Raw genomic sequence first — 17066 nt, forward strand, 5'->3', positions numbered from 1 at the left:
CAACAGCTAAATGAGAAAAGATGGGTTTTCTATAGTCTCACTATACTGTGCATCTTTTATTTGTATACCTTCACGGGGGTTCACATTTTCAGTGACAAATTTCAGAAACCCAGTTGTAAAATCATTACTGGAAGTGTACTGAATGTGACAGTATTTGGCAAAAACAAAACAAATGAAAAACCAAAACGGAAAAGTAAACGTGGTCCGTTGTAAACTGTATAATTCTGTCTGAAATCAGGCATCAGTGACACTGCAATCTGCAGCAGTGGGCTGAACAGAGGTTTGTCTCAGTGTTCAGCCCCATTCCCAACATCAAGGAGACATCCCTGTATTCTCATACAGATAGTAATGTGGAAGATTCTTGGGCCACTCGCCATTTCTTGCGAGGAAAATGGGAAATAGGTGCACTGATTAAAGGCAGTTACTGAATTTGTACAGTTCTACACTCATTTGGTAAAGTCACCTTTATTCTTCAAAACAGCCTGAACTCTATTAGGTAAGCTTTCTTGTCATTTCTTTTAGCAGTTGTCCACACTTCTTGAAGGACACTTGAAAGATCTTGCATCAAGATCTCCAAATACCACTGGCTGAAATGCAGCTCGAAACCACTGTATGTAGCTGTAGATACTATTGTACCTTTCTTCTGACCTCCTCCATGCATATAAACCACAATTTGATACAAAACAAATCTGGATCAATGGCTTCATTAGACCTGTTGCCACTGATTTTCAAGATTCAGGTAATTTTGGATACCTCAGCCTTTTCTCTTTTCTTCCCTTCCTTAAGAACGGCTCCTTGCATCTTACTATTATGTGAGTAAATAAGCCTCTTAATGTTCATGTTTGAGCAGACCACACCTTAGTCAGACTGCTGCTGGGAATCCACGAGGGTGGCTTCATCGCCGCCTGTCTGGCAGAATAGAGAAGCAGAGTGCGAGGACAGCCAGAAAGCAGTCCTTTGTCTTTTTTTTTTTTTTTTTTTTTTTTTTTGGGGGGGGGGGGGGGGGGGGGGGGGGGGGGTGTTCCCCTCATTCTCTAATGTCTTGGACAGATGATCCTGCTCCGACATTTAGGATTCTGGGCCTCAGCATAACCATGTATAATATCCACAAAACTCAAAAAGAGGTTATACACACACAGTACTGTAATATTATGTTGAAGCACAGTACGTATCACTCCGCAAGGCTCCTGCCTACGATAGCCGTAATGCTCCGACAATCCATCAAGAGGTGCGGCTTCGTAGCTTAGCAAAGTCGTACTAAAACATTTGACAGATTTTCGAGCGCCGTGTACGACATAAAATCGTTTCGAGGTCAGTAAACACAACCAGAATTCATACATAAGGCACACGGGATTATAAGGGGCACTGTCGATTTTCAGAAAAATCACTGGATTGATTTTAAGTGCACCGTATTTCCCAAAAAACACGGTAATAACGGCCCGCTAGCATGCTCCACCAAAAATAGTGCTTTGTTGTGTATCTGACGGACGAAAGCTAAACCAGTCCCACACCACTGAAGTTGCAGCATTTTTACAAACCAGTTCTGGTTCATCCGTTTCATTCAACGATCTGCTTTCACCCTTATCATTCTCCATCGCCGCCATGCTTTCCACCATATGCGTATGAAAAAAAGGCACTGCGCATGCGCGTTTTACCCATATTCTATGGCGATATTTCATTTTCTTATCGTTGCCCAACATTATACCGGTATTACCATGAACGGTATGATATGGCCCAGCCCTACTCCAGAGGAGGTGAATGGTTCAACTTACATTCCACACAGTCTTGTCCATCACAACAACAAAGCCCCCCTAGTCTTCAACTGCTCCTTCCTCTACCAGCAAACTGCCAAACTTAATGACCTCATGCTGCCAGGCCCCATGCTTAGCCCTTCACGCCTCAGCGTGTTACACCAATTCCACCACCATGCTGTGGCCATAAGCGGTGATATAAATTTATTCTAAATTTTTACTTTATCAAAAACATCTGGATTGAATAATAAATTGGATAGGTTGAGACTGGCTGTATGAAAGGTAGTCTAGAGCCTAGAAAAGCTGAAGGAGAGATGTGTTCAAGTAAAGCTCCTTCCAACACCATCCAACTGGAGCTAACAACAATGTTCCAATATTTGATGCCCAGCAATAATATATGTTTGGAAGTGACATATCACTCATTGTTCTAACTAACTATAAGATATTTTCATGTACCCTCAGCTGTCTTTCATGAAGTTTTATGAAGATATGCAGTTGGCAAAGAAAGATTTTTTTAAAACACATAAAGAAATTTAGGAACTACACACATCTTGATAGATGTGACTTTTCCTCATAACAGAGGTTGATAATTAGCCCTATAAAGATCCCTAAAACTAAAACAAACAAAAACCCAAATTGACAAAGTAATCATTTGTCACATGTTTCTACGACTTGATTTGGGTCCAATGGTGGTAAATTTCATTGACTGGACATAATATGGAAAGGCACACACCTGACTATATAAGATCCCATATTTGACAGTATATGTCAGAGAACAAACCAAGTCATCAAGTTCAAGGAATTGCCCATAGACCTCAGAGACAGATAGGATTACTCAGGGGTGCTGACTCATTTAAACTAACATAAACAACATCCTGTAACCAGGTTTCTGGTTTCTGACTTTTAATTTAGTGACCTCTGAGACATAAATGGGTTGGCGGTGTAATGAGGGCTTCAGTTTAAAACTAGTCAGCCTGTTTTCACAGCTGCTTCGAGCGCTAAAGGCCTCTATCACATAGGAAACGGCATACTCAGTGCTGCACTCTGAAACCCATCGTTTCAGAGAGTACTTGTGCATTGAGCCTAGCTTCCAAAGCAGTATACAGCCTAAATTTCTTACAGGCATCATCATTACTAAAGGCTGAGGAGTAGCTAAATATCTTACACACTGAGTGCCAAAGGTGCAGGAGGGAAGCTACAAGCTTAACTAAGCTAGCGAATCCATAAAGACACAGTGAATCCACTGCACTTCCTAATTCTATGACTGTACTTCATCTATCCTGATCGGTAGGGCAGGGCAACATGGCCAAAAATATTTATCACGATACAGGGAGTGCAGAATTATTAGGCAAATGAGTATTTTGTCCACATCATCCTCTTCATGCATGTTGTCTTACTCCAAGCTGTATAGGCTCGAAAGCCTACTACCAATGAAGCATATTAGGTGATGTGCATCTCTGTAATGAGAAGGGGTGTGGTCTAATGACATCAACACCCTATATCAGGTGTGCATAATTATTAGGCAACGTCCTTTCCTTCGGCAAAATGGGTCAAAAGAAGGACTTGACAGGCTCAGAAAAGTCAAAAATAGTGAGATATCTTGCAGAGGGATGCAGCAGTCTCAACATTGCAAAGCTTCTGAAGCGTGATCATCGAACAATCAAAATAGTCAACAGGGTCGCAAGAAGCGTGTGGAAAAACCAAGGTGCAAAATAACTGCCCATGAACTGAGAAAAGTCAAGCGTGCAGCTGCCAAGATGCCACTTGCCACCAGTTTGGCCATATTTCAGAGCTGCAACATCACTGGAGTGCCCAAAAGCACAAGGTGTGCAATACTCAGAGACATGGCCAAGGTAAGAAAGGCTGAAAGACGACCACCACTGAACAAGACACACAAGCTGAAACGTCAAGACTGGGCCAAGAAATATCTCGAGACTGGTTTTTCTAAGGTTTTATGGACTGATGAAATGAGAGTGAGTCTTGATGGGCCAGATGGATGGGCCCGTGGCTGGATTGGTAAAGGGCAGAGAGCTCCAGTCCGACTCAGACGCCAGCAAGGTGGAGGTGGAGTACTGGTTTGGGCTGGTATCATCAAAGATGAGCTTGTGGGGCCTTTTCGGATTGAGGATGGAGTCAAGCTCAACTCCCAGTCCTACTGGACATTGCTGCTGCACGCAATGTTGATGGTGAACAGATCAAAACACTGACAGAATCCATGGATGGCAGGCTTTTGAGTGTCCTTGCAAAGAAAGGTGGCTATATTGGTCGCTGATTTGTTTTTGTTTTGTTTTTGAATGTCAGAAATGTATATTTGTGAATGTGGAGATGTTATATTGGTTTCACTGGTAAAAATAAATCATTGAAATGGGTATATACAGTGGGGCAAAAAAGTATTTAGTCAGCCACGGATTGTGCAAGTTCCCCCACCTAAAATGATGACAGAGGTCAGTAATTTGCACCAGAGGTACACTTCAACTGTGAGAGACAGAATGTGAAAAAAAAAAATCCATGAATCCACATGGTAGGATTTGTAAAGAATTTATTCGTAAATCAGGGTGGAAAATAAGTATTTGGTCAATAACAAAAATACAACTCAATGCTTTGTAACATAACCTTTGTTGGCAATAACAGAGGTCAAACGTTTACTATAGGTCTTTACCAGGTTTGCACACACAGTAGCTGGTATTTTGGCCCATTCCTCCATGCAGATCTTCTCGAGAGCAGTGATGTTTTGGGGCTGTCGCCGAGCAACACGGACTTTCAACTCCCGCCACAGATTTTCTATGGGGTTGAGGTCTGGAGACTGGCTAGGCCACTCCAGGACTTTCAAATGCTTCTTACGGAGCCACTCCTTTGTTGCTCGGGCGGTGTGTTTTGGATCATTGTCATGTTGGAAGACCCAGCCTCATTTCATCTTCAAAGTTCTCACTGATGGAAGGAGGTTTTGGCTCAGAATCTCACGATACATGGCCCCATTCATTCTGTCCTTAACACGGATCAGTCGTCCTGTCCCCTTGGCAGAAAAACAGCCCCATAGCATGATGTTTCCACCCCCATGCTTCACAGTAGGTATGGTGTTCTTGGGATGCAACTCAGTATTCTTCTTCCTCCAAACACGACGAGTTGAGTTTATACCAAAAAGTTCTACTTTGGTTTCATCTGACCACATGACATTCTCCCAATCCTCTGCTGTATCATCCATGTGCTCTCTGGCAAACTTCAGACGGGCCTGGACATGCACTGGCTTCAGCAGCGGAACACGTCTGGCACTGCGGGATTTGATTTCCTGCCGTTGTAGTGTGTTACTGATGGTGACCTTTGTTACTTTGGTCCCAGCTCTCTGCAGGTCATTCACCAGGTCCCCCCGTGTGGTTCTGGGATCTTTGCTCACCGTTCTCATGATCATTTTGACCCCACGGGATGAGATCTTGCGTGGAGCCCCAGATCGAGGGAGATTATCAGTGGTCTTGTATGTCTTCCATTTTCTGATGATTGCTCCCAGTTGATTTTTTCACACCAAGCTGCTTGCCTATTGTAGATTCATTCTTCCCAGTCTGGTGCAGGTCTACAATACTTTTCCTGGTGTCCTTCGAAAGCTCTTTGGTCTTGGCCATGGCGGAGTTTAGAGTCTGACTGTTTGAGGCTGTGGACAGGTGTCTTTGATACAGATGATGAGTTCAAACAGGTGCCATTCATACAGGTAACGAGTGGGGGACAGAAAAGCTTCTTACAGAAGACGTTACAGGTCTGTGAGAGCCAGAGATTTTCCTTGTTTGAGGTGACCAAATACTTATTTTCCACCCTAATTTACGAATAAATTCTTTACAAATCCTACCATGTGGATTCATGGATTTTTTTTTCACATTCTGTCTCTCACAGTTGAAGTGTACCTCTGGTGCAAATTACTGACCTCTGTCATCATTTTAAGTGGGGGAACTTGCACAATCGGTGGCTGACTAAATACTTTTTTGCCCCACTGTATTTGTTTTTTGTTAAGTTGCCTAATAATTATGCACAGTAATAGTCACCTGCACACACAGATATCCCCCTAAAATAGCTAAAACTAAAAACAAACTAAAAACTACTTCCACAAACATTCAGCTTTGATATTAATGAGTTTTTTGGGTTCATTGAGAACATGGTTGTTGTTCAATAATAAAATTATTCCTCAAAAATACAACTTGCCTAATAATTCTGCACTCCCTGTAGACTTAAACACACAGCGCGACCCGCGGATCAGAATCAGTGAGATGTCGCCTTTCTCACGATCGGGGCTGAAAGCCGACAGCTCGCTGATTCTGATCTGTCGGCGGGTCCGCGCTTTGTGTTCACGCCCTTTATGCGCTGATTCTAAAGCTGTTAGTTTGATGTCTCTCCAAACAATATTGACCGAACCAGCAGCAAAAGAAGATCCAAACTACGCTTCACATAAACATCGTCATGAATTCACTCTGACTTTTGCTGTTTTGCTTCCACGGCGATGCACAGCTCGCTCTCTCTCTCTCTCTCTCTCTGTACTTCAAGAACAGTTTCCCGTCTAAAAATCTGTTTTCTTCATTATTCGCTTGCTTGTTACGCACAAGTCTACCGTTGTTTACAGCGCTGTCGGCCGCTGTTTTTTTTCCCTTTTACATTCTTCCGAAAAGAAAACCTCATTTCTGCTCTTCAATACTGAACAAATTTAAACTTTTTAAAATTATGCAAAATGCAAAATGCTAAATCTCTACTAAAACCACTGTAACTTCAGAGGTAATGTTCATGTGTTGATTAATGGTTTTCTTTCGTTTTTGATGTACTGCAGAATATTTTTATAAATCCCAGGCCAGGAAAACCACCTTCATCTTTTTCTGTGTTTTATCTTCAGCTACTTTGACACAAAGGCCTCTGCTGTGATGCTCACACCTTTGATAAAGTCTTGCGTGTGTCAGCTTCCTTTTTATTGATACAAAAATATGTAAATGTACTGATCTGAATTATTTCTGACTGTCAAAATTTCCCAGATTTAAATCGAATCGAATCGAATTAAATCGAATCGTGGATCGAATCGATTCGGGACCTTGTGAATCGGAATTGAATCGATTCTAGAAATCAGTGACGATACCCAGCCCTACTCATTAGCCTCATTTACCACCTGGGCCCAGTCAGCAATCACCTCTCTGAGGTCATATAAGCTGGGGATGAACTGGATGTAGGAGGGTGGTTTTTCCTCTGGTGTTCCCACATTGTGTGTCGAAGGTGTCGGGAGAGATCCTATAGTGGGGAGTTGTGGAAGCAGTGTAGCTGCTACATGTGAGTCGTGTGGGCTTGTGGGCCCCTGGAAGTGCCTCCTCATGCTGTGGAGTTTTTTGTTTGGTTGTTCTGTTCTTTGTTGTTGCGACCTTTTTCTTTTTCCAAGTGTTATTGGTAAAATGGCGTTGTCGGCTCTTTATGTTAAGCTCATCTATAATAAAAACTATTTTATTTACTAGACACCTCTGTCTGTTCTCCTTTCATTCTGTTCCGGACCCATATGTTACCAGTCCCCCCACACACCCCTAGACCTTCATCGTGGGGACGTAACAATGATGTTAACTGCATAATCCCCAGGAGGCCCTAAGACAGCCTTATCAGTCAACCAGCAAAACCTCTAATGTTAAGTTTTACCCTTTTGACGACCCCTGTTGAGGCAGGCCCATCACGGGTCGATCAATCGTGGGCATGTGTATCGTGGTTAGCTGACTGCCTTAGCTGCCCAAGTGATGTCAGCCCTTTTTAACCATAGCCAGTGACTGGTCCTCTCAGCAGTGTTAGCTAGTTCTCCATTAGCCTGCCGTTGCGCCTGTCCTCTGATCCCAGTCTCTCTAAGCAGCTTTGCTCAGACTTAAAAAGAGGTTATACACACACAATACGGTAATATTCTGTTGAAGCACAATACGTATCACTCCGCGAGGCTCCTGACTACGGTAGCCGTAACGCTCCGACAATCCATGAAGCGGTGCGGCTTCGTAGCTTAGCAAAGTCGTACTAAAACATTTTTTGACAGATTTGAGCGCCGTGTTCCAAATAAAATCAGTTTAGTAATAACGACGGCCCACTTGCATGCTCTACCAAAAAATGGTATGATATGGCCCAGCCCTACTGATCGGTCTCATTTTTCCATTCATAAATTATATCTCTCACTTTCTCAGCGCACTCTCTTCATTTGTTAGTACGTTTCCATCTCAATCTCTAATCACCTTAATGCTGGGCAGACACTGTGCGATGACCTGCGAACGATGCAGGGTCTCACACTATACGGCCTGATGCTCTGATGCGACCTGAGTGCTCACACTGTGCGTCCATAAAACGAAGGTTATAACAGAAATAATGTCGCTTGCTCTCCCTCTGGCTTTCACTCACACAGACACACCACCACCATCAACTTTGCTAAATTGCTAATGAAAAACATTGATCAGGCAGCTGTGATTGAGCAGCAGTGTAGATCCAACTATTTTCACGGTTGTTGTGGTCGTGATCATTTTGTGAGGCCACATCGAAAAGGCTCGGATGAGCTTTCCAAAGTTCTACAAGTTGTGCCTCCATCGCTTGTGTCCAGATCACACGCTGCACTGCCGTACTGCTCCGTCTTTTTCCCTGACATTTGTGTTTGCGCGTGCGCAGTGTGAGAAACTGCGGTGACACCCTCACGACCAAGCGATTGATGATCGGGAGCTGGTCGTGAGGTGTTAATAGCTTCTCGTTACCCCACGTATACTACACGATGCACGATGAAGGCCAAAATCGGGCCAATCGCCAAAACGGTCGCACGACTCAAAAATCGGCTCAAAATGGGCCAAAAATCGCACAGTGTCTGCCCAGCATAACAGGGTGTACGTCCTTTCCCGCTCAATCTCTTTGGCTAGCCAACTGATACAAGTCCTTTTCTCCTTCCCCTGAGTGTCCAGTCTCACATACATGATCCTGTCTGACACTCTCTTCATCTCTAAAACACCATCTCACATCCTTAAACATTGCCCCTAATCAATTTCCTCTTCCTCTGTCTTTGGCCATGATGCATTGCACTTATTGCAGAGCGAGGCTGTACATAGTACTTGTGGCTGTGAGAGCATCAGCATTCAAACATAAAATTTCTGATGATTGTGAGCTACTGTTGAGATGAATTAATGATCAAGTACTGTCTTTTATGCCACAGAAAAGGTAAAATGTTGATGTGTTCTTACTTCAAGAAGAGCTGAGATTTGGCCTCCATCAGCTCTACTCCATCTCCCTCCTCTGGCTGCAAAGGAAGACCAGCTAACAGTGATACTACAGCCTCCATACTGGCTTGGTCCAGGTCCCTTAGCATCGCACATTACACATGCATGCATGCACACAAACAGACACACAGACAAATATGAAAACAATGAGAAGGGAGTTCATCATTTCCTGACAATACAATGGTTTTATAGCATATATTTAACAGAGATGCACCTTGTCAGGCACTTGATGTCATCATCAGCAGCTTGGTTGGAGGTTCCCATTACCCAGTCTGTCAGATATTCCACCATCTTGTTCCTACAAAACACCATGAGTGAAAAATTCCATTATGTCCAAAGGGGCAATACATTTCTATGTAAATAACAAGCGGAGGGGCAGCGGGCTGCACTATTGCGTCGCAGCTTGGTGATGGACGGTGCTTGTTTCAAACCCATTGGCCACCTGGGACCTTTCTGTGTGAAGTCTGCATCTTCTCTCGGGTAGTCTAGCTTCCCCAAACAGTCAGAAGATATTCAAAGGGTTATGTTAATTTGCGAGTCTAAATTGGCCAAACGTGTCAAAGTAAGCGTCAATGGTCGTCTGTCTCTCAGTGATACCTGGGGACCTGTCCAGAGTGTACCCTGCCTTTTGCCCTGTGACAGCTGGGAAAAGCTTCAACACCCCCCCCCCCATCCAACTCTGAATCGAATAAGTGGAAGAAGAAAATCTAAGTGAATAGGATGTGTTCTTCAGTTAAAATGCATTAAGTCAGTAAGTGCAAGCAGCTGGTATAAAAAGTAGAAGATGTGTTTTTCCTCAGTGATGTGCAAGCAAACAGTGTCCTAACTGGTAGCTGGTTCTACTGACCTGAACTTCATCTCCTGGCAGAAGGACAGGTCATCTCGTCTCTCCATCATCACCTCGACCAGCTGGCACAGCTTGGTTTTGATCTGGATTGCATGGACTACATTACCCAAAATACGCACATACCTAAGGGATAGAGCACAGTTCTGTGTAGCTCAGAGCATATTCTGTGATTTTCATTACAGTTTCCAAAAGCTTCAGAGACAAATAAAATCATAATTCCATTCACTTTGAAAAAACAAAATCTCTCTCACTGACATTATTCACTTTTTAAACACATTTGGATAAGCAAACATTTGATCCTGTTTAAAACAGCGCCTATTGATAAAGTCGACATACTCTGATGGAAAACCCTAAAAGGGTTAAATGTACTGGATTTATATAGTTTTTCCTTCTAGTCTTACTCGCCCCTCACAGTATATACAGCCACTTAAAATGGTCACCTGGTCCCTAACAGGACGATGATGGATGCTTAGCCGATTCTTAGCAGTAATGATATATCTTGCCTGTGACATGGACCATGCAACCATGAGTAGGAACACCCATAAGTGGCATTTAGGAAAACCAGTTGTAATGTCTTGCATATCCAGCAGGGGGAGGAGTGTGCATTCATTTACCTTTGAAATACTTATAACAGAACCATTACTTTAAGCCTTTCTATAAAATACCAACATAAATGTTTGCTTGCACCAAATAAAAAAGAGGTTGTGCATACCAAACACGCAAGACAGAAGACAGACAGTGATGCTTGCTGTCTATGGTCAAAATCAAAACTGAAATGTGAATTAAGCACTTGCTGGATTGTGCAACACCCAGCAATTAATGCAATTTAAACAAGCTGCCATAGAGCACTCAAAATGTGTGTATGTGCCTGCGTTTTTCTGCCAGAAATTTGTGGCACTTTGTTCTAAACAATTGGGGTGATTAATAGGGTCAGTAAAAAGATTCTGTAGGAGAGGGGCACAAAATAGTAGTTTTACTAATAATGTATGGATTGCATAATTTTAAAATGCAGTAAATTGGCTGGTGTAACTGCGTTTTTTGTTTTAAACCCGTCTGCTCTGTACATCTCTGATAAATCACTACTTGTAACACATTAGGCGATTATTCAAACAGCTCTCTGACCCCTCCCACCAAAGGCCAATGAATTCCAAACCCCAGCCCAAATATCCTCTCTATGTCCAACTGTGATTTTAACAGACGCACATAGTAGTCCTGCAGAAATCACTGACAGAAAGTACTGACAGAACACTGTGATACAAACAATCTTCTTCTTTGAATTTTCCTGAATTTTATGACATTAAAATAAGGGAGTTAAGCTTTTTACATTTTAATGCTTGTTGTTCAGCTGCCGTGCTTTATCTGTATTTCATTGAAACAATCATCACTTATTAATGATCGTGAAATAAAAGCCTTCCTTCTACAGGCAAGCAGCAACCCCCCAATATGGGAATAGTTTCGGTGACTACAAGATTTCTCATAAAATCTTTTACAGGTAATAATTCAAGTCAAAGGGGTGTGTTTATAGTGGAAAGTAGATATGTCCCAGGAGAAGGAGGGGGGTACTCCGATCAGCTGACAACCGGTTGACATATGGCTGTTAGCAGCAAACATGAGTGGCTGTACCTGTAAACCACATTCACCCATTTAGTTTATGAGGTAAAAAGGTGCCTTATCCTAGATTTTGCTAGTATTTAATTCTCATCTGCAGGTCCTGGACAGGTACACAAAATATTAAAGAATTTATAATTTAATCAAACATACAGTCTCCAAAAGTTGATTGTGTTCATCTGGACATGGCGTTTTCAGTGAGAGAAACGTTTCATCACTCATGCAAGTGACTTGTTCAGTTACTGGAGACTGAAGAAGCCTGAGGACTTTGTTATTAGATAAAATGAATATTGATAAAGTTTACCTTTATGGGCAGAATCTGCAGTAGAAAAAATGTGATAAATCAGAATATATCACATCGCGAGTTAAGTATTGTGATCATATCGTATCGTGGGGTGTCTGGTGATTCCCACCTCTACTAAATATGTTCAAACTTTTGACCATACTCTTTTAATGCAAAGTGGAGATGGTTAAGCAGAAAATGTTCTACATGCCACTGTGAGATGGAATGATCCATGAGAGAAGGCTGGACCATTCTGCTAAATGATGAAGAAACTCTACTAGAAGTTATTCTGCTAAAAGGAACAACTATGTCCAGATGTTATGACATTTATTTTCACATTTTTAATGCCAAAAAGAACATCAATTTAGATTTAGTTTGTTGTGGTGTTTTATGCTTTGTAATTTCCATCACCGCACAATGTTTTAATTTCATATTTTGCTGTGATTACCTTACTAGGTTGAGCATCATGGTCTCAATGCTGGCTTGTCCCAGGTGTTCAGAGCTGCCCTCTGAGTGGTTATCTAACAGGTTCTTCATGATGGCTATGGTCTGCTCCACAAACTGTGTGTTAGTGTCGTTGATGGGAACCTGAAAAAACGGAAAGCCACAACGTAAATGTCAGTAACATTGTTACTGTACACAGTGTTAAAGAAACAAAACAACAAACACACTTGGTGACTTTTGATAAAGGACTGAATTTTATCAAAGCTGCAGTGTGATGAACCAAAACAAAGAATTGTTTAAGAAAAATCTGACAATTTAATCCAGATTTGTTTTTGAGTCCTTGCCAGAAGAAAATTTGGGGATTTTTTGGGCCAAAACCAGCCATTTAACCAAAACTCCAGCGTTATTGACAGTTAACCATGTTAAACTCTCCTCAAGCAAGGTAATGATGATTCTTTTAAATATTATGAATATATATAATTAAAAAGTAATATTAATCCATTTAAGACTGATAAAGAACATTTTTCTGCAAATTACAGATACAGCCACTCAAAACTGCTGCTTTCAGCCAGAGATGAGCCGACAGTCAACTGTCAGCTGAAAGTCAGTCGCTGAGAGTCTCCCTTTCGTCCTTGGGGCGTATACTTTCCGCTATAAACACGTCCCTTTCACTCAAGTGCATAGTGGCACCAAGGGATGTCGCTTTGTTAGGGGAAAGAAAAAATAAAAAACCCACACACTTTGGATAGTTAGTCATAGATGATTTTCTCAGTATTATTGTAGGGCCTTTATGTTATAATATAAAGCGCATTAAGGCAAGTGTTTTGATTTCATGCTATAAAACTGAATTTAATGGAATTTTACATTCTTTTGATAGCTTTTGCTGTAAACCTCTTCACCGATTAAAATCTAAAAGAAATTGATAAAACTTCATTTTCAGCATTCAGACATTTCATACTACAAATCCCCCAAACTATTTTCAGTTAACAGTTTTTCATTCATCCAATTCAAGCTAATCTAATAAAATAGTTACAATTTAAAGGAAAATTGAATACAAAAAATAATATTCTTGCACACAAGCTTCCTCAAAGATCCCAGCCTATTGTTTGCTGGGCTGATACTTCTTCAGACCTCTGTTTGAAATATGAGTACATTCTTCACTTTTCCGTGTAAGGTTGAAACTAAATACTTTGATTTATTCTTTAAATTTCTTCTAATTCTTACATTTGTATAGTCGCTCATTAAGACCAGGTTGAACGCTAATAACGCGATTCTTTGCGACCTGTTAGCACATGCAGATTTTCCACCTATAACTAAATAATAATAGTATTCTTGCACACAAGCTTTCTCAAAGATCCAGACCTGCATAAATACTACAGGTTGGATACTTTGCAGGACATGTATCAGTCGTTGGACTTGGAGTGTCCCTTTCACAGCGCAAAATTTTTGAACCAGAGTATTATATTGCAAATCACAAAGGCGATTTACTAAGATTAGTGGCAGACACCTTGAGTAAGCAGGCAGGACTGTGATCGTTACCGCTATGACGTAATTTATTTGGAAAGTGTAAATGGTGAGAATTACCAATGGTTTTACGCACAGTGCCAGAGCTTTGTGGTTCACTCCTACAGCAGTGTTTTATTAATCATCCACATATTTCTGGCTGAAACACACACATACATATTGTTGCACAATCTGAATTAGTTTAAGTTTCGATTTTGTAGTTTATATAACAAAACATACAAGACCCTACAATAATAATTTTACGCTGTCATGTTCAGAAACACAAGTCAGCAATAATCACAGAATGCAAGCATCACTTTCTGTCTGACCTGTTCGTGCACAACCTGTAATTTTTTGGCTGCAAACATATTAATATACATATTTAATAACAAGGCTCAACATTAGCCAGCAATCGGTCAGGATTCCAACGTGGTGCTGTCACTGATGAGGCGGCAGTTTTAAGTGGCTGTATCTGTAGTTGTTTTTACTTTTAAAACTTTATCCACAATTTTCCAACAATACAGTTTATGTGTACTGAGGTGATTTCATAGGCTTTTACTGCTTCTGTCCTAAAATTGAAAAAGAAGGTCCTGAATAACAAATTATGCTACGTCCTCGTGTCACTGGATGGCATAAAGATTTTTGAAAATTGGATGAGGTTATACAGGAGGCTTTCTAAAGCTCAATTAAAAAAACGACTGCTATTAAAACAAGGGCCTATTACACAACCACATTTCTAATTTTTCTCCACTATTTGACACATTTTTACTTCCTAAGAAAATGGCTAATTTTTAACATTTATTTCTCTTTAATACGAACTCACCGGACCCTGAGTGTCAAAGAACTTGCCAATGCTGTTCTTGAGCTTGTTGAACAGCATGGGATACAGAGCTGGACTGAGCTCCAATCCAAGGAGATCCTTAACATTGGTGCGAACATGGAGGCCCACCCTGTCGTGGCCACAAACCAGCAGAGCCAGCAGCCGGTCCAGGAAGCGGCTCACAGGTGTCTCACTCGAGGCCGAAGAGCAAGAGGAGGTCATGAGGTTGGACACCTCACAAGGGCCCATAGAGATCATGGAGTGTTTACGCTCGGTCATGGAACCCATAGGTGGACTGTATGTGGGTGGGCCTGGGGTGCTGCGCTGCTGGAGGCACACACCGCCCAGAGCACACAGAAATCCTGTCATGTTGATCCACTCCTGCTGCAGGGGGATACAAAGACACTGAGGCCCAGTGGCACAACACCAGGTAAGCTATTTGTTACAAGTCTGCATTCAGTAATATCTCTGTTCATATTGCATTGTCTCAAAACAAAAATTCACATCAACAGCAACAAACAGGTCACCAAATCTTAGTTTGACTAATCAGAATTCTTTGAGACTGTTTTAATGATTGTAATGTTTAGGATTATAATTCAGTTTCCAAAATAAATAAGCTTCTAAAGATGACTGAATATAACACAATAGTGGACTTGCAATCAGGTAGAATTCAGAGCTGGTAAATAATCCATACCTGCTAAAAACTGGTGTCCTCTGCTACTGCCTCACTAGCAGTGCTCTTATATTTTATCTTAGTATTTTGTGCTTTCAGGTAAAACTAAGTCTGGTACTCCCAGCAAAGATGTGATACATAGAGACGGTAACTTCACATTTCCCTATACCTTACCTGTCCATCATCTGCCTTGTTTTTGGGAAAGTTGAGAATCTGTTTGGTGGCCTGGTCCCATTTAGCGTATGTGTCCTCCCAAGCCTACAACATTAACAAATTGTAAATTTGAGATCTGAAGCTATTGTATAAATCAACCAAGAAGTCACCAGGGAAGGGTGATTACAAAAATAACAAAAAGCACATCAGTAGCCCTGAAAATGAATGTAAATTGAATGTTACTTCAATATTTCCTGGCGTAGGATGCTCTATCCTCCTCAACAAAGCCATCACCCTCTTCTGCAAGGTGGAGCGGCCTATGGAATTAAGAACAAAGCCTTCATTTAAAGACTTCTATTTTGGGATCTACAGACAATATAAACAGAAAACAATGACATCTAGATATTCCTAGTAAAGCAGGATCTAAAAAACTACTAAATCACAGTGTGTGCCTATTGTTTAGACCCTGCTTTTGCATTTTGGCTTAGTTTTTGATAAATGATGTCATATTGCGATACAGTACTGTGCAAGAGTCTTGCATCAATTTCATTTCTTGATATTTTACTTCCAAGAAATAAGAGGGTTCTTTTGAGTGGTCCTCAGCAATAGTTCTCCAGGATTTTGTAAGGTCTTTCAATGACTTTCTTTAGACACTGACTGCTTTTTTTGCTGATTTCAGTCCACTTATATCTGAGTGTTTTCACTGGAATGTTTTTCTTTTGTTGTTTGTTTTCTTTTTGTTTGTTAAGCCATATAACACTGACGCATAGAACAACCAAGGATGAAAAAAAGCCACATAACTCAGCAGACAACTTAGCCAAAAACATTTTTCTATTATCTTTAGGCACTTTACTACTTGCAGCCTGTCATAAAATTTGTTCTTTATTTAAAAATAGCAAAGATAACACAGTTTGCTAACTACAAAAACTGAATTTTCACATCACAAAGGTGATTCTCACAGAGATTAAAAATTAGAATGTGTGCAGATTGTTCTTACAAAAATGTAAAGAAACTGAACAAGTGGAGGATAGATGAAGTGGTAGGTCTAAAAAGGTATGCCAAATTACATAAGAACTGAACTCAAAATCAAATGATGATTCTAAATATGAAACTTTTTGGTTTAATATTTATGTGAATCCTATTTGGATGCTTTTCTCGGCTTGAGTGAATTGTCTGACACACACTGGCTGCTGAGGACACACTTTGTATTTTGCTTGATTGAGCATGCATCAAAACGTGTTTTCCGTTTATTTTTTTGTTTGTTTTGTGCATCAAAGCAAAATCATTTACAATTTATTCATGTGAAAAGATTCATTAGATGGCATGAAGCCAAACTGGAGGATTACTTCTAGCTAAGGTACAGGCAACATACTTACCCGTTCCCATCATGTTGCTGACAGATGCCAGTTCACTGAAAGTCATATAGTTGGGCAGGATTGTCTGAACGGGCACCTCGTCAGCAGCACTGCGGATATCAGCTTCCTCACACAGGTGGCGAAAACAAGACATGGCCACCAGAACAGCTTCGGTGTCTGGGCTCCACAAGAACATGTAGAGGCACACCTCTAGCTTTGTCTGTGCCTGCCGACAGATGGGGATGCCACCACCCATGGTGGCACACTCCTGAAAATAGCAAGTAACATCCTGATTATACCCACCTTGTGGGACATCACATCATCACCCTTCCTGGTTCTAAGCCAATGAAACACATCTCGCAAGGACTAGACTGATCACTGGGGCATACACCAG

At 41.2% G+C, this 17066-nt stretch overlaps 1 protein-coding gene across 4 annotated transcripts in view; it reads right to left on the reverse strand.

Annotated features, from left to right (window-relative positions):
• The window catches only part of nf1a (neurofibromin 1a), a 132674-nt gene that overhangs the window by 75385 nt on the left and 40223 nt on the right, over positions 1-17066 (reverse strand). For 2 of the 4 annotated variants that reach the window (XM_085371618.1, XM_085371615.1), the window contains exons 17-24: positions 16694-16940; positions 15561-15634; positions 15339-15422; positions 14495-14896; positions 12173-12312; positions 9834-9956; positions 9201-9284; positions 8951-9067 (exon numbers count right to left, since the gene is read on the reverse strand). In XM_085371618.1, the coding sequence (XP_085227744.1) occupies positions 8951-9067; positions 9201-9284; positions 9834-9956; positions 12173-12312; positions 14495-14896; positions 15339-15422; positions 15561-15634; positions 16694-16940 (1271 nt within the window). The remainder of the gene's footprint in view (positions 1-8950; positions 9068-9200; positions 9285-9833; positions 9957-12172; positions 12313-14494; positions 14897-15338; positions 15423-15560; positions 15635-16693; positions 16941-17066) is intronic. The other 2 variants (XM_085371617.1, XM_085371616.1) reach the window with 2 other exon arrangements.

Source organism: Diplotaxodon limnothrissa, linkage group LG14, assembly GCF_057381915.1.
Source record: "Diplotaxodon limnothrissa isolate DT_005_m linkage group LG14, D_limnothrissa_male_GT1.1, whole genome shotgun sequence".
NCBI classification, from domain to species: domain Eukaryota; kingdom Metazoa; phylum Chordata; class Actinopteri; order Cichliformes; family Cichlidae; genus Diplotaxodon; species Diplotaxodon limnothrissa.